Source organism: Alosa sapidissima, chromosome 9 (genome assembly GCF_018492685.1).
Source record: "Alosa sapidissima isolate fAloSap1 chromosome 9, fAloSap1.pri, whole genome shotgun sequence".
NCBI lineage: Eukaryota > Metazoa > Chordata > Actinopteri > Clupeiformes > Clupeidae > Alosa > Alosa sapidissima.
The window spans coordinates 31,693,213-31,720,377 of NC_055965.1; the positions used below are offsets into that span (position 1 = coordinate 31,693,213).

Consider the following 27,165-nt stretch of genomic DNA (forward strand, 5'->3'; position numbering starts at 1 on the left):
TACAGCCATAAGTGTCTTGCTGCCATACCCAATCTTCACAATAAACATACTTAAATGTCTATAAACAAGAAGCAGTAACAGTATTATGTGCAAAAGCAAGAAGTGTCACACAATCAGATGTTTTTCAGTGTTTATTTGCAATAGTGCAACCTGAGAACACAGAACGGTGCAGTTGGAATGCTTCAAGATCAAAGGTTACAAATAAAAAATGGACACAGAAAATGGAGTGCAATTGTTATATGACAATAAATACTATTTTTTTAATTCTTTCAATACTATAAATAAAAAAGTATCTATAAAATATCAACTATGGACACAGAAAATGGAGTGCAATTTTTTTTTTATATGACAATAATAAATACTCATTTTTTTATAAATTCCTTCAATATAAAATATTTCTATATTATCTATAGGTATCTATAAAATAACAACTATGGACACATAGAAAATGGAGGTAGTGCAAATGATATATATATTGCATGCAATAATGGATACAAATAAAAATGGAGGTAGTACAATTTATGTAATAATAATAATAATAAATATAAGTTTCTTATCATTTCTTTCCAAGCTATAGATAAAAAGGTATCTATACAATATATAATATACTATATATGTCTGGACAGCTGGGTGACGACAAAACCAGGAGTCACCTGCTGCAGTGGCTGCATCAAGTCCAACACAGGAAAGGTGGAACCACTGCGTCGAACAGTTCTTTTTTGGGGGGGGGGGCTTTTATGCCTTTAATGACAGGATAGTGGAGAATGTCAGAAAGTGAGTGGGAGAGAGAGTCGGGGTGGGACCCGGAAGGGACCACGGGGCGGGAATCGAACCCGGGACACCGGTGTATGGTGCAGGTGCCCCAGCCAGTTGCACCACGTATTCTCTAGTTCCTCAGGCCCTTGGCACACGCACCGCGTATTCTCTAGTCCCTCAGGCCCTTGGTACACGCACCGCGTATTCTCTAGTTCCTCAGGCCCTTGGTACACGCACCGCGTATTCTCTAGTTCCTCAGGCCCTTGGCACACGCACCGCGTATTCTCTAGTCCCTCAGGCCCTTGGCACACGCACCGCGTATTCTCTAGTCCCTCAGGCCCTTGGCACACGCACCGCGTATTCTCTAGTCCCTCAGGCCCTTGGCACACGCACCGCGTATTCTCTAGTCCCTCAGGCCCTTGGTACACGCACCGCGTATTCTGCACCGCGTATTCTGCACCGCGTATTCTGCACCGCGTATTCTCTAGTCCCTCAGGCCCTTGGCACACGCACCGCGTATTCTCTAGTTCCTCAGGCCCTTGGCACACGCACCGCGTATTCTGCACCGCGTATTCTGCACCGCGTATTCTCTAGTCCCTCAGGCCCTTGGCACACGCACCGCGTATTCTGCACCGCGTATTCTCTAGTTCCTCAGGCCCTTGGCACACGCACCGCGTATTCTGCACCGCGTATTCTCTAGTTCCTCAGGCCCTTGGCACACGCACCGCGTATTCTGCACCGCGTATTCTCTAGTTCCTCAGGCCCTTGGCACACGCACCGCGTATTCTGCACCGCGTATTCTGCACCGCGTATTCTCTAGTTCCTCAGGCCCTTGGCACACGCACCGCGTATTCTCTAGTCCCTCAGGCCCTTGGCACACGCACCGCGTATTCTCTAGTCCCTCAGGCCCTTGGCACACGCACCGCGTATTCTGCACCGCGTATTCTGCACCGCGTATTCTGCACCGCGTATTCTCTAGTCCCTCAGGCCCTTGGCACACGCACCGCGTATTCTCTAGTCCCTCAGGCCCTTGGTACACGCACCGCGTATTCTGCACCGCGTATTCTGCACCGCGTATTCTGCACCGCGTATTCTCTAGTCCCTCAGGCCCTTGGCACACGCACCGCGTATTCTGCACCGCGTATTCTCTAGTTCCTCAGGCCCTTGGCACACGCACCGCGTATTCTGCACCGCGTATTCTCTAGTTCCTCAGGCCCTTGGCACACGCACCGCGTATTCTGCACCGCGTATTCTGCACCGCGTATTCTCTAGTTCCTCAGGCCCTTGGCACACGCACCGCGTATTCTCTAGTCCCTCAGGCCCTTGGCACACGCACCGCGTATTCTCTAGTCCCTCAGGCCCTTGGCACACGCACCGCGTATTCTGCACCGCGTATTCTGCACCGCGTATTCTGCACCGCGTATTCTCTAGTTCCTCAGGCCCTTGGTATTCTGCACCGCGTATTCTCTAGTCCCTCAGGCCCTTGGTATTCTGCACCGCGTATTCTCTAGTCCCTCAGGCCCTTGGCACACGCACCGCGTATTCTCTAGTCCCTCAGGCCCTTGGCACACGCACCGCGTATTCTCTAGTCCCTCAGGCCCTTGGCACACGCACCGCGTATTCTGCACCGCGTATTCTCTAGTCCCTCAGGCCCTTGGCACACGCACCGCGTATTCTGCACCGCGTATTCTGCACCGCGTATTCTGCACCGCGTATTCTGCACCGCGTATTCTCTAGTCCCTCAGGCCCTTGGCACACGCACCGCGTATTCTGCACCGCGTATTCTCTAGTCCCTCAGGCCCTTGGCACACGCACCGCGTATTCTCTAGTCCCTCAGGCCCTTGGCACACGCACCGCGTATTCTGCACCGCGTATTCTCTAGTCCCTCAGGCCCTTGGCACACGCACCGCGTATTCTGCACCGCGTATTCTGCACCGCGTATTCTGCACCGCGTATTCTCTAGTCCCTCAGGCCCTTGGCACACGCACCGCGTATTCTGCACCGCGTATTCTGCACCGCGTATTCTGCACCGCGTATTCTCTAGTCCCTCAGGCCCTTGGCACCGCGTATTCTGCACCGCGTATTCTGCACCGCGTATTCTGCACCGCGTATTCTCTAGTCCCTCAGGCCCTTGGCACACGCACCGCGTATTCTGCACCGCGTATTCTGCACCGCGTATTCTGCACCGCGTATTCTCTAGTCCCTCAGGCCCTTGGCACACGCACCGCGTATTCTGCACCGCGTATTCTGCACCGCGTATTCTGCACCGCGTATTCTCTAGTCCCTCAGGCCCTTGGCACACGCACCGCGTATTCTGCACCGCGTATTCTGCACCGCGTATTCTGCACCGCGTATTCTGCACCGCGTATTCTCTAGTCCCTCAGGCCCTTGGCACACGCACCGCGTATTCTGCACCGCGTATTCTGCACCGCGTATTCTGCACCGCGTATTCTGCACCGCGTATTCTCTAGTCCCTCAGGCCCTTGGCACACGCACCGCGTATTCTGCACCGCGTATTCTGCACCGCGTATTCTGCACCGCGTATTCTCTAGTCCCTCAGGCCCTTGGCACACGCACCGCGTATTCTGCACCGCGTATTCTGCACCGCGTATTCTGCACCGCGTATTCTCTAGTCCCTCAGGCCCTTGGCACACGCACCGCGTATTCTGCACCGCGTATTCTGCACCGCGTATTCTGCACCGCGTATTCTCTAGTCCCTCAGGCCCTTGGCACACGCACCGCGTATTCTGCACCGCGTATTCTGCACCGCGTATTCTGCACCGCGTATTCTGCACCGCGTATTCTCTAGTCCCGTATTCTGCACCGCGTATTCTGCACCGCGTGTTCTCTAGTCCCTCAGGCCCTTGGTACACGCACCGCGTATTCTGCACCGCGTATTCTCTAGTCCCGTATTCTGCACCGCGTATTCTCTAGTCCCGTATTCTGCACCGCGTATTCTCTAGTCCCGTATTCTGCACCGCGTATTCTCTAGTCCCGTATTCTGCACCGCGTATTCTCTAGTCCCTCAGGCCCTTGGTACACGCACCGCGTATTCTGCACCGCGTATTCTCTAGTCCCGTATTCTGCACCGCGTATTCTCTAGTCCCGTATTCTGCACCGCGTATTCTCTAGTCCCGTATTCTGCACCGCGTATTCTCTAGTCCCGTATTCTGCACCGCGTATTCTCTAGTCCCGTATTCTGCACCGCGTATTCTCTAGTCCCGTATTCTGCACCGCGTATTCTCTAGTCCCGTATTCTGCACCGCGTATTCTCTAGTCCCGTATTCTGCACCGCGTATTCTGCACCGCGTATTCTGCACCGCGTATTCCGCACCGCGTATTCTCTAGTCCCTCAGGCCCTTGGCACACGCACCGCGTATTCTGCACCGCGTATTCTGCACCGCGTATTCTCTAGTCCCTCAGGCCCTTGGCACACGCACCGCGCTCTTTTGCCCTCTTACTTGTGGGATTGTTACAGTGTTACGAGATTTGGCGTCTCATTGATGCGTTGAGAGTGCAAGACCTGAGGAGACATAAATGAGTATGCATTACACATTTGTTCATTTGTCTTAAAACTGAAAAAAAAAAAAAAAAACAGCAGTATTAATAAAGTAACACATTACTGAGGGGTTGAGGTTAATGTTTGGTTTCCTGCATAGAATGAAACATAATGAAGTGTTGTTCTTATCGGCCATTTTTAATGTAATGACAAAAAAAAATGACATTTATATATACGACAGTAAAGTATATCTGAATATTAATTTATATACCTTAACCATAGCTGTCAACACTGAGCATTGAAAATAAGGGAGATTTCCCGGGTTACTCACCCAAAATACGGAAAAAAATTCAACATTCATCTTTCTGTTGCTATCCCTCTGCTGATAGCAAAAATTCGTACTACAAAACTGCTGCATTAGATTAGATTACATTAGATTCAACTTCATTGTCATTTAGCAGAGTACAGGTACAGAGACAATGAAATGCAGTTGACATCCAACCAGAAGTGCAGAGAAGCATTAAATACCTAGTGCAGGTAGAGGTTGTGTATACAATAGAGATTAATAATGTACAGTGTATAGTTGGATAAATACAGGTTTCCCAGAAACCCAGCTGATTGATCAGATGATTACTTCCTCTTCTATTGGTGGACATCATTCAGGGCGCCCTTTTTAAAGCAACACCAAACAACTTTTCCTCTGTCGCACACACTATTTGTTTATCCAGCTCCAGCTTTGCAAATAACAATGTCCACAGACAAGTTAGAATATATTGCATGATTTTATGAAAATATATTGTGACATCAGATGCAAGTCAAATTTGTAGTTTCTCATGTCTCATTCCATCGAACTACAGATCCGCTACCCGATCCGGCAAACTTACATAGTGCGGTTATAGCCAATAGAGGGCCACGAAGCGAATGCAGAAAGTGCTGTTCACCCTGTTACAAGTTGATGAACCACTGAAACGATTTTGGAAACATTATTTTAAGGTACAAAAATCTCTTTGGTGTTGCTTTAAGCTGCCGTAGCCTGCCTACTCTTGCCGCTTTCTCTGCAAGCCTTTTTGCAACCCACCTCCACCCCATCTCCTCCTCATACATCTGCCTTATCAATGTCTAGTTGCTGCATTGATGCCTGGTCTGTTCTGTACCCCAAGGGGGGTTTATCTGGCTGCTCTCTCTGTCTTAGGCTTTTCATGTTTACACGTGGAAGGGGAACCAGAACAGAGCTATACCGCCAAATGAAACATTATGCATTACAAATAGTATTTAACAAACTGGACAAAGTGGTTCTGACTGAATAGATGAAACATTATGCATTACAAATAGTATTTAACAAACTGGACAAAGTGGTTTTGACTGAATAAATGAAACATTATGCATTACAAATAGTATTTAACAAACTTACTGGACAAAGTGGTTCTGACTGAATAAATTAAACATTATGCATTACAAATAGTTTAACAAACTGGACAAGTGGTTCTGACTGAATAAATGAAACATTATGCATTACAAATAGTTTAACAAACTGGACAAAGTGGTTCTGACTGAATAAATGAAACATTATGCATTACAAATAGTTTAACAAACTGGACAAAGTGGTTCTGACTGAATAAATGAAACATTATGCATTACAAATAGTATTTAACAAACTGGACAAAGTCGTTCTGACTGAATAAATGTTTTGTTTTTTTGGTGTGAACAATGAATAATTAATTCAATTTATTAAATAGAGCTATTTTTTTCAGCATATCATGGTATGTGTACAAGAGAGGAGAAGAGACGAGAGGAGTGTGAGTGTCTGGAAAAGAAGAGAGGAGTGTATATTTAATTAATTGGCTGACGCTTTTGTCCAAAGCGTCTTATACATCAATTATTACACTTACCCACTTTGCCCCCATCATCGCCTTCAATTTCAATGTCAATGTCAATGTCAATTTCAAATTTATTATAGTGGATGGAATCCACTATCTTGAAATCTCCTGGCTTCTTCTTCTTATTATTATTATAGTGGATGGAATCCACTATCTTGAAATCTCCTGGCTTCTTCTTCTTCTTATTATTATAACCATTTTTTCTTTTGACCTTTTCAAGAATTAATGCGACTCTAACCGCTTAACGTACAGACATGTTGAAATAACCGTTTTGTAGGTCTGGAGTTGGACAACAGAGTAACTTTTTCAGATTTTCTTAAAAGTTTATACTTTTTTTCCCCCATAGACTTGAATGGCTGTGATGTCATAATGGCCTAAAGCCAGCTGCGCTCGTTAAGCTCCCAGAGTAGTTCCCGGGCTAATTAGAACACTGGCACAGGTGTCACCTGTGAATCAAACTGTCTCAGCTTCTAATGCATACAATCTGGTGCTCTCTAAAACTACACATCCTGTTTAAGTGTTTCCCTTGTGTCAATAAAAGTCACAGCCATATCTCATGCTTTGCGCATTATATCTCCAGAACGGTTTGACGCATATGCTTCAAATTTGGTACAAGTGTTTGTATGGACTCAAAGATGAAGTGAGTTGATGTTGGAGGTCAAAGGTCAAGTCAATGAACACTCTAAGTGCGATATCTCAAGAATGCCTTGACATACATGCCTGAAATTTGGTATGAGTATTTGTATGGATTCAAAGATGAAGTGAATTGATGTTGGAAGTCAAAGGTCAAATGTCAAGGTCAAAAACACCTTGAGTGTTATATCTCAAGAACCCCTTGACACACAAGGTCTTTTGGTACGAGGGTTTGTATGAACTCAAAGATTAAGTGATTTAATAATGGGATTTTTTTCAGGAATTTCCCCACCAACATTAAGCCAGCAGCTTTCCATCCACTATTGTAATTCCTCTGGCATTACATTCTAGTTTATAAAGCGCATTTACAGACGGCTTAGCCGCACCAAAGTGCTTCACAATACAGTGCAATAAATAAAAACAGGAAGGCACAAAAACAAAACAAAAAGGGCTACAGTTAAAATAAATTAAGAAAAGCAGAAAAAGAACATTTAAAACTAAACACTGGGGCATAAAGGGAGACACTAGCCAAAGGCAAGTGAAAAGAGGTGGGTCTTCAAAAGGGACTTAAAAACATTTAGAGACTGAGCTGAACGGATGTGGAGGGGGAGGCAGTTCCAGAGTCTAGGGGCTGCCACTGAAAAGGCTCTGTCCCCCCTAGTTTTCAGCCTGGCCCTGGGTTCTTCCAGCCGCAGTTGGTCTGCTGACCGTAGTGCTCTGGAAGGGGAATGGTGGTGTAGAAGATCAGACAGGTAGGTGGGGGCCAGACCATGGAGAGATTTGTATACAGTCAAGAGGAGTTTGAAATTGATGCGGTAGCGGATGGGGAGCCAGTGGAGTGAAGCCAGAACTGGGGTGATATGTTAACGTTTTTTTAGTGCAGGTGAGTTCTGAACCAACCATTTCTGTTACTTCTCTTACTTTCATGAGGCTGCTTTCCCTAAATGATCCTTTCTCTGCTTATACTGTGAATAATGAGTTATAACTTAATCAACAATGAAAGGGGTCCAAGCAGTCTTAGACCATGGAGACACTGGTTGTTTGGGCATTGATATTGTCAGGTGGGAATTGAACCTGGGTCTTTTGGGATGCAGGTATATGACTTTACAAACTCATTTTGTCTGATTGCCAATGCTATATACCGATATGCACCTCAAATGTTTATTTATTGAAAAGTCTCTTCTGTACTACAATTAACCTGTTATTATAGCCAATAGCGATTTTGTTATCAGTTTCCGGAATTTTGAAATACTGCCAGAGCCGACATGTTGAAGTATGTTGTTAAAGCCCCCCATGTAAGAATCTCTCCTCTAAAGCGCTGCCTCATCAAAAACGCACTAGTTCCAGACTTCTAAGCGTGTCAAAACAGTGATGCCAGTAACGCGTTACTTAGGTAACTTTATTTTTACCACTTTTTTCAGTAACGAGTAATCTAACGCGCTACTATTTACCAACCAGTAATCAGATTAAAGTTACTTATCTAAGTTACTGTGTTACTATTTTTGTAATTTTGTTACTTTTGTGAGAATTGTTCTAAAACGTACTGTTTACCATGTTGTTAGTCGCTTTGGTTAAAAAGTGTCAGCCAAATGTAATGTAATGTAATGTAATGTAATGTAATTTACCTTAATAAAAAAATATATTCTTTGCTTTCTTCTTGTCTTGGGGATTAATGTCATGTAGGCTATGCTCACGTTTTCAGCATGAGGACAATTCACGTGCAGCGACACAAACGTAAACAACAATGGAGGGAGAGAGAGAGATGCACATTTCATCAGTCATTACTTTGAGTTTGCGTCAGCTAAACATGACAACATTAAGATACATTGTACATTCTGTGCTGGCGACAAAGTGCTGTCTAGCTAGACATCCCTAGTCTCCCGAAGTTTTGGGAGTCTCCCACATATTGATAGCGGCTTCCTGACGCCCGTCAAAAAGGAAGATTTAAGACCCATTTCACATCAGACTACACAAAAGTGTACCCAATTGTCTCAAAAGATTAAAACATAATGATAATCTTGCACACTGCACTGTTTGTAACAGCAACTTTAGCATTGCTCACCGCGGGTTAAATGATTGCAAAAGAGTTGTTGAGGTGAGTTTAACAAGTGTAATTTCATTTGCATATTACAAGGATACAAGGATACAAGGAAGTTTATTGTCACATGCATATAGTTACTGGAAGTAAGAAATGCAGTGAAATTGGGGGTAGATTAAGTGGCAAGGGCTGCATAAAAAAGGTGGGGGAGGATTGGGATTGGGTGGGGGGCACCAACAAGGAGCACCCAAGAGCAACAGGGGCAAGGAAAAACTCCCTTACCAAGGAAGAAACCTTGGGCAGATCCACGGCTCAAGGGGCTAACCCAACTGCCAGGGGTCTTGGTGTGTGTGTTGGGGGGATGACAGGGGAGATGGGATAGTGTGCTGTGTATGTGGGGAGAGGGCAGTGTGCAATATGTGTGTTGGAGAAGCTTCCTCATGAGACAATGTGCTGTGTATTGGGGGGGGGGGGGCAGTGTGCTGTAAGTATGTTGGGGATGTGTGTTGGAGAAGCTTCCTGATGAAATAATGTGCTGTGTATGTGGGGGGGGGGGGGGCAGGGACTTACTATTGCAAGCAGAGTACTGTATGTAATGTATGTGAGTGATGACAGTGAAGATGTGTGTGTGGGCGGGAGGGGAGTGGAGCAGTGACTGTGTGTGTGTGTGTGTAGTGTGTGTGTGTGGGTAGGTGGGGGCAGTGTGCTGTAAGTATGTAGAGGATGTGTGTTGGAGAAGATCCTGAAGACAATGTGCTGTGTATGTGGGGGGGGGGGCAGTGTGCAGCAAGTATGTAGAGGAGGCTTACTGTAGCAAGCAGTGTGCTGTATGTATGTGAAGTGATGACAGTGATGATGTAAGTGTGTGTGTTGGGGATGGGGGTGGGCAGAAAGGCTAGGCAATCAAGGACATGGGTAGATGGAGGAGAAATCAAAAATAATAAATAAAAAGTGTGCAAAAGTTGGAGAAAGTCAGATATGTGTGTGTGTGTGTGTGTGTGTGTGTGTGTTTTGACGTGTGATGAAATAAGAAAATAAATAAAAGGTCTGTAGCATAGGGAGAGGGATGTAAAAGTGCTAAAAGTCTTGTAGGTGTGTGTGTGGGGGGGGGGGGGGGGGTCATGAGTGCTGAGGAGTGAATGAGTGCAAAGTCAGTATAGTGTGAGTTCAGAGTTGGGAAATGTTTGAGAGTGCTGAGGAGTGAATGTGTGCAAAGTCAGTATAGTGTGAGTTCAGAGTTCGGATGGCCTGGGGATAAAAACTTCTCCTGAGTCTCTCAGTTCTGGCTTTGTGACTACATAGGCGTCTTCTTGATTTCAGCGGTAGGAATAATCCATTGTTAGGATGAGAAGAGTCCTTCAGAATCTTTTGGGCTCTTAGGAGTACTCTTCTGGAATAGATATCTTGTAGAGCAGGGAGTTGAGTTCTTATAGTACGTTCAGCTGAGCGCATTACTCTCTGCAGAGTACTACAATCTCTAACTGTGGAGTTCCCATACCAGGTGATGATGCTACCAGTTAGAACACTCTCAACCGCTGAAGTGTAGAAGACCTTCATGATGGATGTAGAAACTTTGAATTTCCTTAGCTGACGAAGGAAGTAGAGTCGTTGTCTGGACTTCTTCAGAACATATTGAGTGTTAACAGTCCACTGTTAACACTCAATACTCAGGCCTATAGGCTACAAGATGGCTAGTTGCCAAGGCTACATGAAAAAAAATCTACATATTTTACTATAACAATTTCTATCAATAGGCCTTCCTTACTTGGTGTACGTAGACATTATTGAACAAACATCTGAATTTCAGTATCTAAGTAGGTTAGGTTGGGATGTCTGCTATACATTGCTGTTAAAATGCACTTCCAGTATAGTGAGTATTGGCAAAACCGGTTATCATTTTTATGTTGAGGCGTTGGGGGTGTTGTCGGCAGCTGCTGAAAGTAACTAATAAAGTAACTTGTAATCTAACTTAGTTACTTTTAAAATCAAGTAATCAGTAAAGTAACTAAGTTACTTTTTAAAGGAGTAATCAGTAATCAGATTACTTTTTCAAGGTAACTGTGGCAACACTGGTCAAAACATACACTTTTCTCTGAATAAGCAATAACAAAATAATAATATAATTTTGTGTACTATTTTATTGCCATTGCTTGTGTGCGATGCCAATGAAACGCTCTTTTGGACACGGAATAAATAGTTAACCAAGCTAGTTAGCTAGCTAGCTAACGTTAGCACAGTAAACAGAAAGTGAATGGGAACGGCTAGTAATGTTGGCTAGCTAGGTAGCAGCTATGGACTTTGGTTAAACTTGTATATTGTTGCAAACTAACCCGAAATAACACATCTGAGGCTTCAGGCGTTACCGATTTACCATCATCCATCGCGTCTGGACTCTGAAAAAACCTTTTAAGGCTAGTCTGCCTGGACCTGTTTGAACCGTCTCACTCATTCGTTCTTTGTTTAACAGACGTTTTAAGCGTGTGCTTTATTTGAAATGCAGCATAGCTCATGCGTGTTGTTTAAAAACGTTCAAACAGTTGAGCCTGTTCCTTGAAAACATAGCCAAAGTACGTATTCTTGCTTTAGTAGCCTATAGGCCTACATTTTAGGCTTATTCTTAAATTCAGATTGTGAAATTGAGAATAAGCCTAAAGCCCCGGAACTTGAAAATTCAGTACTTCACTACTACCAAAACCTGAGATGCCGCTAAAATAATCAATATTGCACTATGGAACATTGAAAAACAGTGAGAGCTAGCTTCTCTGCCTTTTCTGATCCTTACATGTATCTGCATTTTGTCTCATTGATCTTCTGCTTTGAAATGTGGAAGAAGTGTGTGGTCTGTACACTGCAATTGCTCCAAAAATATAAACTTTATTACTTTAAAAACATAGCAACGTTTCGATCACCCTGGATCTTCGTCAGGCATGTGGGTAACAGGAAGAGTGTGGTCTAGATCACATGACCATTCATTCAGCACCCGCCTAAGCAGGGCACCCAAGGGTGCCAATCATCATGACTGACAGGCCTATGTGTCAATAATAAAGAAGAAAAGGAAAAAGCTGTATCAATCAAATATTGTATCAATAGGCATAGGCCTATGTGCAGTCTTAATGTTCATGACAAAGACAAATAGAAAAAAGTCAACTTTTCTAATAATTTTCAAAGTAAAATAAACTGATTGACATGAAACTCATTGTACATCATCTATAGATTATAATTTATTCAGAATAGTCATTTTCTCACCATATCAATGTTGTTTTAACCAAATCCCATTGAAATTAATTCAATCAATTGATTCATTCCAGTATTTTTCAATTCAAAGCCATTTTTACCTCACCATTTTGACTTTGAACATATTCACCATCTCCACAGTCATCTCTTCAAGTGTGTACTAGCATATGGCGTTTGAGACTAGATATTGCTAAAAAATCTTTTCCACACTGGGCACATTTAAGAAGACTCTTGTCAGTATGTGTAAGTATGTGGCATCTAAGGTTTGGGGATGTTCTGAATACTTTTCCGCAATAAACACATTTATGAGGCTTCTCTCCCGTATGTATTAGAAAATGATTTTGGAGAGTTTGGAGGTGTGTAAATACTTTCCCACACTTGTTACACTTATGAGGCTTCTCTCCAGTGTGTATTAGCATATGGCGTTTAAGACTAGACATTGTTGGAAATGTTTTCCCACACTGGACACATTTATGAGGTTTCTCTCCTGTGTGTATAAGCATATGGGTTTCCAGCTTTGAAGGGTGTGGAAATGCTTTTCCACACTGGACACATTCATGAGGCTTCTCTCCAGTGTGAGTTAGCATATGGGTTTTAAGTTTTGAAAGGTGAGGAAATGCTTTTCCACACTGAACACATTTATGAGGCTTCTCTCCAGTGTGCGTTAACATATGGGTTTTAAGATTTGTAGAGTGCGGAAAAGCTTTTCCACACTGAGCACATTTATGAGGCTTCTCTCCAGTGTGCGTTAACATATGGGTTTTAAGCTTTGAAGGGTGAGGAAATGCTTTTCCACACTGAACACATTTATGAGGCTTCTCTCTAGTGTGTGTTACCATATGGGTTTTAAGGATTTCCATTTGTGTAAATACTTTTCCACATTGCTTACATTTATGAGGCTTCTCTCCAGTGTGTCTTAGCACATGGCTTTTAAGATTTGAACGTTTTCTAAAACCTTTTCCACAATGGAGACATTTATGAGGCTTCTCTCCAGTGTGTATTAGCATGTGTATTTTAAGATTTGAAATTTGTGAAAAAGCTTTTCCACACTGGGTACATTTATGAGGCTTCTCTCCAGTGTGTATGAACATGTGGGTTTTAAGAGTTGAACTGTATGAAAAACGTTTTCCACACTGGACACATTCATGAGGCTTTTCTCCAGTATGTGTAATCTTGTGACGTTGAAGATCTTGGGATGTTCTAAATGATTTTCCACACTGGGAACAATTATGATGCCTCTCTCCAGTGTGTACTAGCATGTGAATTTTAAGGTTTCCAGCCAATCTAAACCCTTTTCCACACTGGGTACATTCATGAGATTTCTCTCCACTAGGTGGCTTCATTCCTTTATTAGGATCCTCTCCTTTGTGTACAAGCATGTGGCGTGAAAGACTTGACCTGTGTGAAAAACCTTTTCCACACTGGGAACATTTATGAGGCTTCTCTCCTGTATGTGTAAGCATGCAGTGGTTGACTAGTGAGGGTGTTGCGAATGCTTTTCCACAATGAAAATATTTATGTGGCTTTTTCCGAGACTTCTCCTTTTCGTTCACCCTAACTGAGTGTGTTCGCTGGTGTTTCTCAAGTTTAGTGAGGGTCGTGAAACTCTTCCTGCAGACGGTGCAGTGGTGCAGCCTTTCTTTGAGTTGCAGGTTGAGTTCATCATTCAGTCCATGGATCCTCTGTCGTGTTACATGTGGGTGTTCAGATACACCTGCAAGAGTAACCACATGCACTTAGAATGACAATAGATGTTTGTAAATTGGTTAAGTTTTATCACGTATGATTTATTTAACTGTCTCAAAATAGCTTTACACTTCGATGGTAGTATAGATAGGGTCCCTACAGACATACTGTAGGACTATCAACTCTGAAAGTTTACAAAAAGGCCATAACAAGGGTTGTTTCTGAAGGAAGCGCATTGCCTAACTTTGTGTTTCGATAGCGTCAAATCAGTTGGTGTGATCGACTTCTTCCAGCATTGTACAGATCAGGCTGAAGGAAGCGCATCCGGATTTCATGAGTGGTTACACTGATTTTACAGCAACTAAGAGGGTCATTGTTAGGGACGACGCACTGTTGGAGTGCCTAAGACAGGGGTCTCAAACTGAAATGAGCCGGGGGTACTTTGGCCAATGTGATCTGATCATGTCAGTGTTAAAGAATAATAATAGAAAAAAAGAACCGCTATTTCCTAAAATGCAATGTTTTTCTCAAATACTGTATTTTCAAACACAAAACTACAAACTGAAAGTGCAAGTCTTTTTGTCTATTTTTAGACACCTGTGCTAGCAAACTTAGCTTATAAACAAAATAATGATAAAATAAATATTATACAAATTATAAAAACAAACAAAAAAGCATAAAAACAGGTAAGCCTATGTGTGCGTTTCACACCAAATAAAAATATTTTCCTCATAACTTTTTTAAACATGGCAAACTAGGCTTCAGGGTTAAGAAAGCAACACCATTGGATTTTTATATCAAAATTTCAAAAGACCATGACTTGAAAGTGGTCAGAGATAAAGACCTACTGTAAATGTAAAATGTTTTGAGTATAAACAAAAGTTTATGAAGGGAGTAAATTTACCCTTCTAATTTGTCACTGGATGGCAAGCACCTCAAATTATGCACCTTTCAGTAAATACTGGATGTTAAACATATTTGAGCAGGTTTACATTCTTTTTTGTCATATTACATAACAAATGAACAAGAAACCAGTAGGCCTAAGATGTATACCAACAATAGTAAACTATTAGTAGCCTATAACCACAAGGCCTACAATAAAATGCCTCCTGATCAAATCAATTCCTATCGTTCCTATCCTATCCTTCCTATAGGTGACTTTGTAGTTCTTCAGAGCCCTATTTTTACTACCTCTGCTGTCTCTACCACGTCCATTACGGACACTATCATCACGATTACCACTGCAACCTCCAAGCTATGTTGGGCAGAGGGTCTAAATAAGCATGGTATGCTTAGTGGACACCGTCGTATACACGCAAAGACACACCTCCATGCACAGACGCACCGTGATCACTGTCAATAGACGATCGATCATAACCTCCAAAAGTCAGATAATATCTCCTTCAGAATCAGAATAGGTGAAAAACATAGCCTACCCAAGACTTCATCACACATGAACGTTTTTCAACATTAGGTGTAGGCCTATTTCTGCTTCAATTTGTGCAAAACTATGGCCTGCATCGCTTCCGCGTCATTACGAACAAATGCACGTCTTTGTGTTTCTCGCGTGTAATAGTATTTACTGAAAACTTTGTGCAGGGATTTTGGGTTTGAATCAAGCTCTGGATGTCTTGCAAATAGTGGAGGAGAGTTCAAATGAGATTTGTCACCATACTTGGATTCATCATCTGTTTTAATCAATATTGTTGTTTGACGCAATTAAAAATACCCTCAAGGGCCGAATTACATTACTATTTTGACATAGGTCACAGGCCGGAGTTTGAAGACCCCTGGCTTAAAACCTCCCTTAGCTGTTGTAAAATGAATGTAACCTACGGACTCGAGTGGCTTATTGCTTTTCAAAAACTGTTACTATAAATACCTGGTAAAGTTTTATAGAGTATTCATATATTTATTCATAGATAATCATTCGTCCGCCAAGTAATATATTTCCTCTATCTGAATGATTTCCAAGAATTCGTTGAGACACAGCTACTTTAACTTTTGTATTAAGTTATGGTAGCGCAGTAACATCAAACAAAATGCAGTCAAGGTGTATGTTTGTGCTGAATTTTACAACGACATTGAACGTGATTCAGCCAATCACAATCAAGGAATGGAACTATCAGTTTCAGAACTGTTACAGCTCATACGCACAGTTGCGTGCGTTGCAATGCAGGAGACGCATCCCGTTCACTTTACATGGGCTTACGTCATCCGTTGCCGAACTGGATTGTGGGTCCGTTGCGTCGTCTTGCATTTTGTCTCATTGGTCTTCTGCTTTAAAATGTGGAAGAAGTGTGGTCTGCACACTGCAATTGCTCCAAAATATAAACTTTATTACTTTAAAAACATAGCAACGTTTCGATCACCCTGGATCTTTGTCAGGCATGTGGGTAACAGGAAGAGTGTGGCCCATATCACATGACCATTCATTCAGCACCCAAGGGTGCCAATCATCATGACTGACAGGCCTATGTGTCAATAATAAAGAAGAAAAGGAAAAAGCTGTATCAATCAAATATTGTATCAATAGGCATAGGCCTATGTGCAGTCTTAATGTTCATGACAAAGACAAATAGAAAAAAGAAAATACAAATTCTGCTTCAAAATGGTCAACTTTTCTAATAATTTTCAATATAAAATAAACTAGCCAGTGGCCACTGATTGACATGAAACTCATTGTACATCATCTATAGATTATAATTTATTCAGAATGGTCATTTTCTCACCATATAAATGTTGTTTTAACCAAATCCCATTTAAATTAATTAAATCAATTGATTCATTCCAGTATTTTTCAATTCAAAGCCATTTTTACTTTACCATTTTGACTTTGAACATATTCACCACCTCCACAATCATCTCTTCAAGTGTGCGCTAGCATATGGCGTTTAAGACTAGATATTGCTAAAAAATCTTTTCCACACTGGACACATTTATGAAGACTCTTGTCAATATGTGTACGTATGTGACATCTAAGGTTTGGGGATGTTCTGAATACTTTTCCGCAATAAACACATTTATGAGGCTTCTCTCCCGTATGTATTAAAAAATGATTTTGGAGAGTTTGGAGGTGTGTAAATACTTTCCCACACTGGTTACACTTATGAGACTTCTCTCCAGTGTGTACTAGCATATGGCGTTTAAGACTAGACATTGTTGAAAACGTTTTCCCACATTGGACACATTCATGAGGCTTCTCTCCAGTGTGAGTTAGCATATGGGTTTTAAGATTTGTAGAGTGCAGAAAAGCTTTTCCACACTGAACACATTTATGAGGCTTCTCTCCAGTGTGAGTTAGCATATGGGTTTTAAGATTTGTAGAGTGCGGAAAAGCTTTTCCACACTGAACACATGTATGAGGTTTCTCTCCAGTGTGAGTTAGCATATGAGTTTTAAGCTTTGAAGGGCGAGGAAATGCTTTTCCACACTGAACACATTTATGAGGCTTCTCTCTAGTGTGTGTTATCATATGGGTTTTAAGGGTTTCCATTTGTGTAAATACTTTTCCACACTGGTTACATGTATGAGGCTTCTCTCCAGTGTGTCTTAGCACGTGGCTTTTAAGATTGGAACGTTTTCTAAAACCTTTTCCACAATGGAGACATTTATGAGGCTTCTCTCCAGTGTGTGTTAGCATGTGGATTTTAAGATTTGAAATTTGTGAAAAAGCTTTTCCACACTGGGTACATTTATGAGGCTTCTCTCCAGTGTGTATGAACATGTGGGTTTTAAGAGTTGAACTGTATGAAAACCATTTTCCACACTGGACACATTCATGAGGCTTTTCTCCAGTATGTGTAAACTTGTGACGTTGAAGATCTTGGGATGTTCTAAATGATTTTCCACACTGGGAACAATTATGATGCCTCTCTCCTGTGTGTACTAGCATGTGAATTTTAAGGTTTCCAGCCAATCTAAAACCTTTTCCACACTGGGTACATTCATGAGATTTCTCTCCACTAGGTGGCTTCATTCCTTTATTAGGCTCCTCTCCTTTGTGTACAAGCATGTGGCGTGAAAGACTTGACCTGTGTGAAAAACCTTTTCCACAGTGGGAACATTTATGAGGCTTCTCTCCCGTATGTGTAAGCATGCAGTGGTTGACTAGTGAGGGTGTTGTGAATGCTTTTCCACAATGACAATATTTATGTGGCATTTTCCGAGACTTCTCCTTTTTCTCCTTTTCGTTCACCCTAACTGAGTGTGTTCGCTGGTGTTTCTCAAGTTTAGTGAGGGTCGTGAAACTCCTCCTGCAGACTGTGCAGTGGTGCAGCCTTCCTTTGAGTTGCAGGTTGAGTTCATCATTCAGTCCATGGATCTTCTGTGTTACATGTGGGTGTTCAGATACATCTGGAAGAGTAACCACATGCACTTAGAATGACGATAGATGTTTGTAAATTGGTTTTATCTAGTGCTTTCAGTTAAAAGTTTTAATCTAGTGCTTTCAGTTAAAAGCGTTATTAACGGCGTTAACGTAAACCTATTTTAACGGCGTCAATTTTTTAAATCACAAGATTAACATTCTTTTTGGTGTAATAAACATTGTAGTTTTTCACATGCTGTTGCAACAACTAGTAACGTTAGAACAACTACAACACCACACTGGATCTAGCTAGACCGGAAACTAAACAATACTGACTAATGGAATGGAACGTTGTATGTGCTGCACGTACACGCCCCCTTTTAGGGGAAAGATGACTGATATAATGGAACCTTATACTGCATCAAAGTGGGGAGGGAAAAGGGCTTATAGTATACTTACTAAATCTGGAAACAAACGTGAATAAAAGGCACAAAATAAGGTTGGTGTAAGAGTTATCTGTGTGTTTATGGGATTAATGTGACCATGTTCCTATGTTTTGCTCTTTCCAGTTTACTAACAGGTGTGTCACGAATGTATCGATAGGCACAGTCAAACTGCCCGTGGCTGACTATAATTAAGTTCAGCAAGCTTAACTTTACATGTCATAACATCAACTAAACATAAGTCACACATTCATTCTATCACTTGTAATATGAATGTAGCCTATTTCCTACAACTAGGTGAGATAATTGGCTATGTTATACTGAAGTTCCACAGTTATCTAGCTAGCAAGCTAACCGTTTTGCATGCATGGGATATTATCGATATGGTAAGTGTAGCTACATGCAAAATGCGTACAATACATGGGGTATTGCAAACGAATTAAGTTGGTAATGTACATAGTTTCGACATGAGTAAGTTACATAAACATAATTCTTCATAACTGCCGTGTTAGTAAAATGATTGAATGTCCTGTGAATTAATAACTAGATGTAATGTCAACGTGTGATTACTAGCTGTCTTTCCCATTGGAATCAATGATATAATGTTAACATGTTGTCCGCTAAAATGGGGCGTGATGCAGATTAAATGTATCTTTATGATGATGCGCCGTTAGTAGGCTACATAAAGGCATGCTGCACACACTTGGTTGGGCTTACGAGCCGGCCAAAGAGTAGTAGCCTAGGCTGACGCATTAGTTGTGTGTCGCTAAAGATTTTTTCACCGTCACTTGTTCTGTTATCAACATTCTTCTTTGGCTGCTACTATAGGGAGGGAAAGTGAAAACCAGCGCCCCAAGTGGTTGCGTTCCTATCGAAGAGCAGCTCCAATGTTAAGTCCCATAGACCTATTTTTTTTAAAAATACTGTGAAGCCAAATCAGCGATCTTATCCACCAAAAATATTTTTCAGTGTCTATACAGTAATAATCTTCTAACTGTGAAAATGTCAGACCATATTTTGCCTTATTTAAAAAAATCGAAATTGCTCCTTTTGTTTCATAAACGAACTACAAAAAAGCCACGTGACTTTACCCTTCGACGTTACTCACGGTAGCATGGTTTGTTTATTAGCCTGGTTAGCATTGCCACTTAACACTTACTGCCAGCTCTTCATGTGAGTAGAAGCACAACACCAGTTATCCAGACATAAAGGTTATCACCACGCGGTTTACATCACCTTCCGTTATTACAAAAATATGTAAGCCAGTTAAGCAAATTGCTGTATTGATCAGTTAGAGATTAAGCGCCCAAACCTGTGACGTCACATGCAACTGTAGTTTGTTATCACCATGTTAGACAAAAACTCAAAACAATTCAACTGATCCTAAAAATAAGGTATGACCACTTGAAGCAATAGAGGTGACCCCAGTGCCTAACATATGGAAGGCATTAAATTAAGATCCCAATGTGCGCCGAGATATATTTTTTCTAAAAAAAAAATCCCATCCCCTCCGCTAAACTCTAGGAACGCAACCACTAGATGGCGATGAGATTACTTTCCCTCCCTATACATGGATTTCTATGGAACGTCACGAAAACATGCGTGCGCAACCAAGAGGCAGAAAGCACCATAGAACAGCATAGAGCAATGCAAAAGAGCAAAAGAATAAAATGAGTTTTTGTGCTGAAAACGGCACCAATTCGAAATCACGATGGTTAGAGAATGTTAAATATGTTCAATATCCCTAACGAAATGCATGTCTTTGCCAAAAATGACAAAATACGATGTTATATTAATAATCCAAATGAACATCAAACTTTGAAATATAGTCTGAAATGAGATGTTATTATCATTGAGACAACAGGGGTATACAAAAAAATCTGATTGTAGCTTACAGCAGCCGACTATTTAGGTTAAGTTTATAACGTTGTGGACGGCCACCAAGCGTCTTCTGCCTCACGGCTGCGCGCGCATCTAGTTTTGTTGGTAAACGGGAAACCCGTGTATTTGCGATGCACTCTGCTTTCGACATTCATTTACATTAGATTCCATTCTTTTCAATACAACTCCGCACACCAGCATCGCACTTTGCCGCCGTGTAAATCACGATTCAGTTATATTTGGTCGACTCTGCTCCATAAAATCCATTGTTCATCCAGTGTTTGCCTGTTAAAAACGTTGGCATTGATGTGTGTGGCAAGCAGGGGCGGACTGGGACCAAAAATTGGCCCTGGCATATTTGGCCCAAGTGGCCCTCAAATCGGTGGGGCACACCTAATTAAATACAAAATCTTTGCATTACACTTAAATATGCATATATTTTCAACTGTCATGGAGCACTGAAAGTGATGTAGGCCTCATTGGTTATCTGTCTGACTGATCAGAGGTAGGCATGGAGCATATGATCTCCATATTCAAGTAGGCTAACAAGCAATTATTAAAGAAGAGTTTCTGCTTGAATTCAAAGTATCATTTAATCATTCAAATTATTCAATAGGCTACAATTGACAGCAGCACCAAAAATGGCTGAAGACATTAATGTAATTTATACCAGTTATCACTGTAGGACTGAAACAACACAAACAGGGCTGTTGCTGGAAATATTTTATTCCTGTAGGCTATACTACCTACCTACATTGCTGGTACATTTTGGAACAGTACAGCTACATGAACTAATTATTTTTAGTGTCTTCCAATAGCCTATCGTATAGGTTATATATACTGTAGCTTAGTTGGCTTGTGCATGACGTGATGTTTTGTAACCTACATTTCCGTCAGTCTACAGTCTTTTAGCCCTTCTTTACCATGATAACCCTTCCAAGATAGAACCCTTCTCTACTTTGAGAGACCAACCACCACTCATGCCATTGATGTTGAATTTTGGGCGTCTGACGAAAACTGATCAATATGACCAACAATTAACGTTGATTTGACACTATTTTGCTGTCCGGGTTTGCAAATCATTCATTTAGAAAATGTAAGTTCCGCTATTTGTTATTATAATCACAGCACGGCCTTACTATGTTATCATTAGGCTACCATATCATTACATTATCGCAATTAATAAGTCATCATAATCATCATAGTCAGCATGGCTTGCATATCACAGCCTACCTGTTCCAGCACTGAGTTCTTATCATGTAGCCTCAACTAGGCTCGCACTCTCCACTTGCTCACTGTCCCTTGCTCTGTATGCTTGCTTACATCCTCGTTTAAACTCAACAAACTTCAACAAGTTGGGGGGGGGTAAGAGGGTTAAGGCTGCCAGTCTTTTTCTATATTTTTGATATGTTGCTGAGTGGATCATAAACAGCCCCAGCAATGAAGAAAAGTGATTGATAATGACTGACTGACTATTATTGTGTTACATGCTTCAAATGTAAAGCACTTTGAGCTGCATTCTGTGTATGAAAGGTTCTATACAAATAAAGCTTATTATTATTATTATTATTATAACATGTTGCTGACATATGCTAGCCTACTTTTTTTGTATTTTTGAAGCTTCTAAATTGGTGTTATTTTGCACAATTGTCACTACCGGCACCCGCCGCAATTTCGTGTAGGCAACTTCGATTAACTTTTGATGCGCTCACATAATCCTGGCTCTGAGCCAAAATGGGAGGGGTGGGGCCTGACGTGAGCTGTTATTGGATCAGTCCAGTGTCAATATTGAAATGTAACCAATGGGCCGCTGATTGTCCTTCCTTTGGGCCGATCGTTGGTCAAGATAATTAAATTATATATATAGCCTAATCTATCGGCCGAAAAGGTGCATCGGCCCACCGGGAAAATGCCCGGTATGCCAGATGGCCAGTCCGCCCATGGTGGCAAGTGACATAGACTGTAGGCCTATAAAATGGCAATGCACTTATGTTAAAAAGTTCCTTATTTTCATATTTTCTGTTTGTTATGCCCTTTATAATGTGTGTAGGCCTACATTTTGTGCATGCACTTCTGCGGTAGCATTTATTTCAGTTTATATTAGCTATATTTCTAAAGAATATATTGTGTTCCCTCAGGTCTGCTGCACATCTTTTGAAATTTGATTTGAAATAATCAAATAGACCTACGTCTTAAAGTTCAGTTAATAAAGTAACTTGCTTTGCTTTCATTTGAATCCCAATCAAGATACACAATAATTGCTTTATTGTTAATATGGACTCCTGGAAAGTTCAGAAATGCAAAATAATAGAATTTTAATATGTGATTAATCATGATTAACTAGCGATTAATCGTGATTAAAAAATGTAATCGTTTGACAGCACTAGTTTTATCACGTATGATTTATTTAACGGTCTCAAAATAGCTTTACACTTCGATGGTAGCATAGATGGGGTCCCTACAGACATACGGTAGGACTATTTACTCTGAAAGTTTACAGAGAGGCCATAACAAGGGTTGTTTCTGAAGGAAGCGCATTGCCTAACTTTGTGTTTCGATGGCGTCAAATCAGTTGGCGTGTTCGACTTCTTCCAGCATTGTACAGATCTGGCTGAAGGAAGCGCATCCGGATTTCATGATTGGTTACACTGATTTTACAACAGCTAAGAGGGTCATTGTTAGGGGCGACACACTGTTGGAGTGGTGGTGTTTTTGCAAATGTTCAAAACTAATGCACAGTATATATATGCAACTGCAGTATTGCACTGTCCATTTTGCTTGGGGCCCCCAAATTCCTTGAAACGGCCCTGCCTCTATCTGAATGGTTTCCAAGAATTCATTGAGACGCAGCTACTTTAACTTTTGTATCAAGTTATGGTAGAGCAGTAACATCAAACAAAATGCAGTCAAGGTGTATGTTTGTGCTGCATTATACAACGGCATTGAACGTGATTCAGCCAATCACAATCAAGGAATGGAACTATCAGTTTTAGAACTTTTACAGCTCATACGCACAGTTGCGTGCGTTGCAGTGCTTGAGACGCATCCCGTTCACTTTACATGGGCTTACGTCATCCATTGCCGAACTGGATTGTGGGTCCGTTGCGTTACGTTGCATTTTGTCTCATTGATCTTCTGCTTTAAATTGTGGAAGAAGTGTGGTCTGCACACTGCAATTGCTCCAAAAATATCAACTTTATTACTTTAAAAACATAGCAACGTTTCGATCACCCTGGATCTTTGTCAGGCATGTGGGTAACAGGAAGAGTGTGGCCCATATCACATGACCATTCATTCAGCACCCGCCTAAGCAGGGCACCCAAGGGTGCCAATCATCATGACTGACAGGCCTATGTGTCAATAATAAAGAAGAAAAGGAAAAAGCTGTATCAATCAAATATTGTATCAATAGGCATAGGCCTATGTGCAGTCTTAATGTTCATGACAAAGACAAATAGAAAAAAGAAAATACAAATTCTGCTTCAAAATGGTCAACTTTTCTAATAAGTAAAATAAACTAGCCAGTAGCCACTGATTGACATGAAACTCATTGTACATCATCTATAGATTATAATTTATTCAGAATGGTCATTTTCTCACCATATCAATGTTGTTTTAACCAAACCCTATTGAAATTAATTAAATCAATTGATTCATTCCAGTATTTTTCAATTCAAAGCCATTTTTACTTCACCATTTTGACTTTGAACATATTCACCACCTCCATAATCATCTCTTCAAGTGTGTGCTAGCATATGGCATTTGAGACTAGATATTGCTAAAAAATCTTTTTTTCACACTAGACACATTTAAGAAGACTCTTGTCAGTATGTGTAAGTATGTGGCATCTAAGGTTTTTGGATGTTCTGAATACTTTTCTGCAATAAACACATTTATGAGGCTTCTCTCCTGTATGTATTAGCAAATGATTTTGGAGAGATTGGAGGTGTCTAAATACTTTCCCACACTGGTTACATTCATGAGGCTTCTCTCCAGTGTGTACTAGCATATGGCGTTTAAGACTACACATTGTTGAAAACGGTTCCCCACACTGGACACATTTATGAGGCTTCTCTCCAGTGTGTATTAGCATATGGCGTTTAAGACTAAACATTAATGAATACATTTTCCCACACTGGACACATTCATGAAGCTTCTCTCCAGTGTGAGTTAGCATATGGGTTTTAAGATTTGCAGGGTGAGGAAATGCTTTTCCACACTGAACACATTTATGAGGTTTCTCTCCAGTGTGAGTTAGCATATGGGTTTTAAGATTTGAACGTTTTCCAAAACCTCTTTCACAATGTTGACATTTATGAGGCTTCTCTCCAGTGTGTATTTGCATGTGTATGTTAAGATTTGAAATTTGTGAAAAAGCTTTTCCACACTGGATACATTTATGAGGCTTCTCTCCAGTGTGTATTAGCATGTGTTTTTTAAGAGTTGAACTTAATGAAAAACGTTTTCCACACTGGACACATTCATGAGGCTTTTCTCCAGTATGTGTAAACTTGTGACGTTGAAGATCTTGGGATGTTCTAAATGATTTTCCACACTGGGAACAATTATGATGGCTTTCTCCTGTGTGTATTACCATGTGAATTTTAAGGTTTCCAGCCAATCTAAACCCTTTTCCACACTGGGTACATTCATGAGATTTCTCTCCACTAGGTGGCTTCATTCCTTTATTAGGCTCCTCTCCTTTGTGTACAAGCATGTGGCGTGAAAGACTTGACCTGTGTGAAAAACCTTTTCCACACTGGGAACATTTATGAGGCTTCTCTCCTGTCTGTGTAAGCATGCAGTGGTTGACTAGTGAGGGTGTTGTGAATGCTTTTCCACAATGAGAATATTTATGTGGCATTTTCCGAGACTTCTCCTTTTCGTTCACCCTAACTGAGTGTGTTCGCTGGTGTTTCTCAAGTTTAGTGAGGGTCGTGAAACTCCTCCTGCAGACTGAGCAGTGGTGCAGACCTCCTTTCAGTTGCAGGGTGAGTTCATCACTCTGTCCATGGATCTTCAGTCGTGTTACATGTGGGTGTTCAGATACACCTGGAAGAGTAACCACATGGACTTAGAATGACGATAGATGTTTGTAAATTAGTTAAGTTTTATCACGTATGATTTATTTAACTGTCTCAAAATAGCTTTACACTTCGATGGTAGCATAGATGGGGTCCCTACAGACATACGGTAGGACTATTTACCCTGAAAGTTTACAGAAAGGCCATAACAAGGGTTGCTTCTGAAGGAAGCGCATTGCCTAACTTTGTGTTTCGATAGCGTCAAATCAGTTGGTGTGTTCGACTTCTTCCAGCATTGTACAGATCTGGCTGAAGGAAGCGCATCCGGATTTCATGATTGGTTACACTGATTTTACAGCAACTAATAGAGTCATTGTTAGGGACGACACACTGTTGGAGTGCCTAAGACAGGAGTCTCAAACTCAAATGAGCTGGGGGCCACTTTGGACAATGTCATCTGATTGGAGGGCCATGTCAGTGTTAAAGAATAATAATAAAAAAAATAAAAAAAAAAACGGCTATTTCCTAAAATGCAATGTTTTTCTCAAATACTGTATTTTCAAACACAAAACTACAAACTGAAAGTGCAAGTCTTTTTGTCTATTTTTAGACACCTGTGCTAGCAACCTTAGCTTATGAATAAAATAATGAGAAAATAAATATTATACAAATTATAAAAACAAACAAAAAACATAAAAACAGGTAAGCCTATGTGTGCGTTTCACACCAAATAAAAATATTTTCCTCATAACTTTTTTAAACATGGCAAACTAGGCTTCAGGGTTAAGAAAGCAACACCATTGGATTTTTATATCAAAATTTCAAAAGGCCATGACTTGAAAGTGGTCAGAGATAAAGACCTACTGTAAATGTAACATTTTTTGAGTATAAACAAAAGTTTATGAAGGGAGTAAATTTACCCTTCTAATTTGTCACTGGATGGCAAGCACCTCAAATTATGCACCTTTCAGTAAATACTGGATGTTAAACATATTTGAGCAGGTTTACATTCTTTTTTGTCATATTACATAACAAATGAACAAGAAAACAGTAGGCCTAAGATGTATACCAACAATAGTAAACTATTAGTAGCCTATAACCACAAGGCCTACAATAAAATGCCTCCTGGTCAAATCAATTCCTATCGTTCCTATCCTATCCTTCCTATAGGTGACTTTGTAGTTCTTCAGAGCCCTATTTTTACTACCTCTGCTGTCTCTACCACGTCCATTACGGACACTATCATCACGATTACCACTGCAACCTCCAAGCTATGTTGGGCAGAGGGTCTAAATAAGCATGATATGCTTAGTGGACACCGTCGTATACACGCAAAGACGCACCTCCATTCACAGACGCACCGTGATCACTGTCAATAGACGATCGATCATAACCTCCAAAAGTCAGATAATATCTCCTTCAGAATCAGAATAGGTGAATAACATAGCCTACCTAAGACTTCATCACACATGAACGTTTTTCAACATTTGGTGTAGGCCTATTTCTGCTTCAATTTGTGCAAAACTATGGCCTGCATCGCTTCCGCGTCATTACGAACAAATGGACGTCTTTGTGTTTCTCGCGTGTAATAGTATTTCCTGAAAACTTTGTGCAGGGATTTTGGGTTTGAATCAAGCTCTGGATGTCTAGCAAATAGTGGAGGAGAGTTCAAATGAGATTTGTCACCATACTTGGATTTATCATCTGTTTTAATCAATATCGTTGTTTGACACAATTAAAAATACCCTCAAGGGCCAAATTACATTACTATTTTGACATAGGTCA

The 27,165-nt window shown here is 41.2% G+C and overlaps 1 protein-coding gene across 1 annotated transcript in view; it reads right to left on the minus strand.

Annotated features, from left to right (window-relative positions):
- Positions 1-16,052: 16,052 nt before the first annotated feature.
- LOC121718880 (gastrula zinc finger protein XlCGF57.1-like) overlaps positions 16,053-27,165 on the minus strand; it is a 168,201-nt gene continuing 157,088 nt past the window's right edge. The window contains exon 3 of the mRNA XM_042104262.1: positions 16,053-18,079. Coding sequence (XP_041960196.1) covers positions 16,593-18,079 — 1,487 coding nt within the window. The 3' untranslated portion in view covers positions 16,053-16,592. The remainder of the gene's footprint in view (positions 18,080-27,165) is intronic.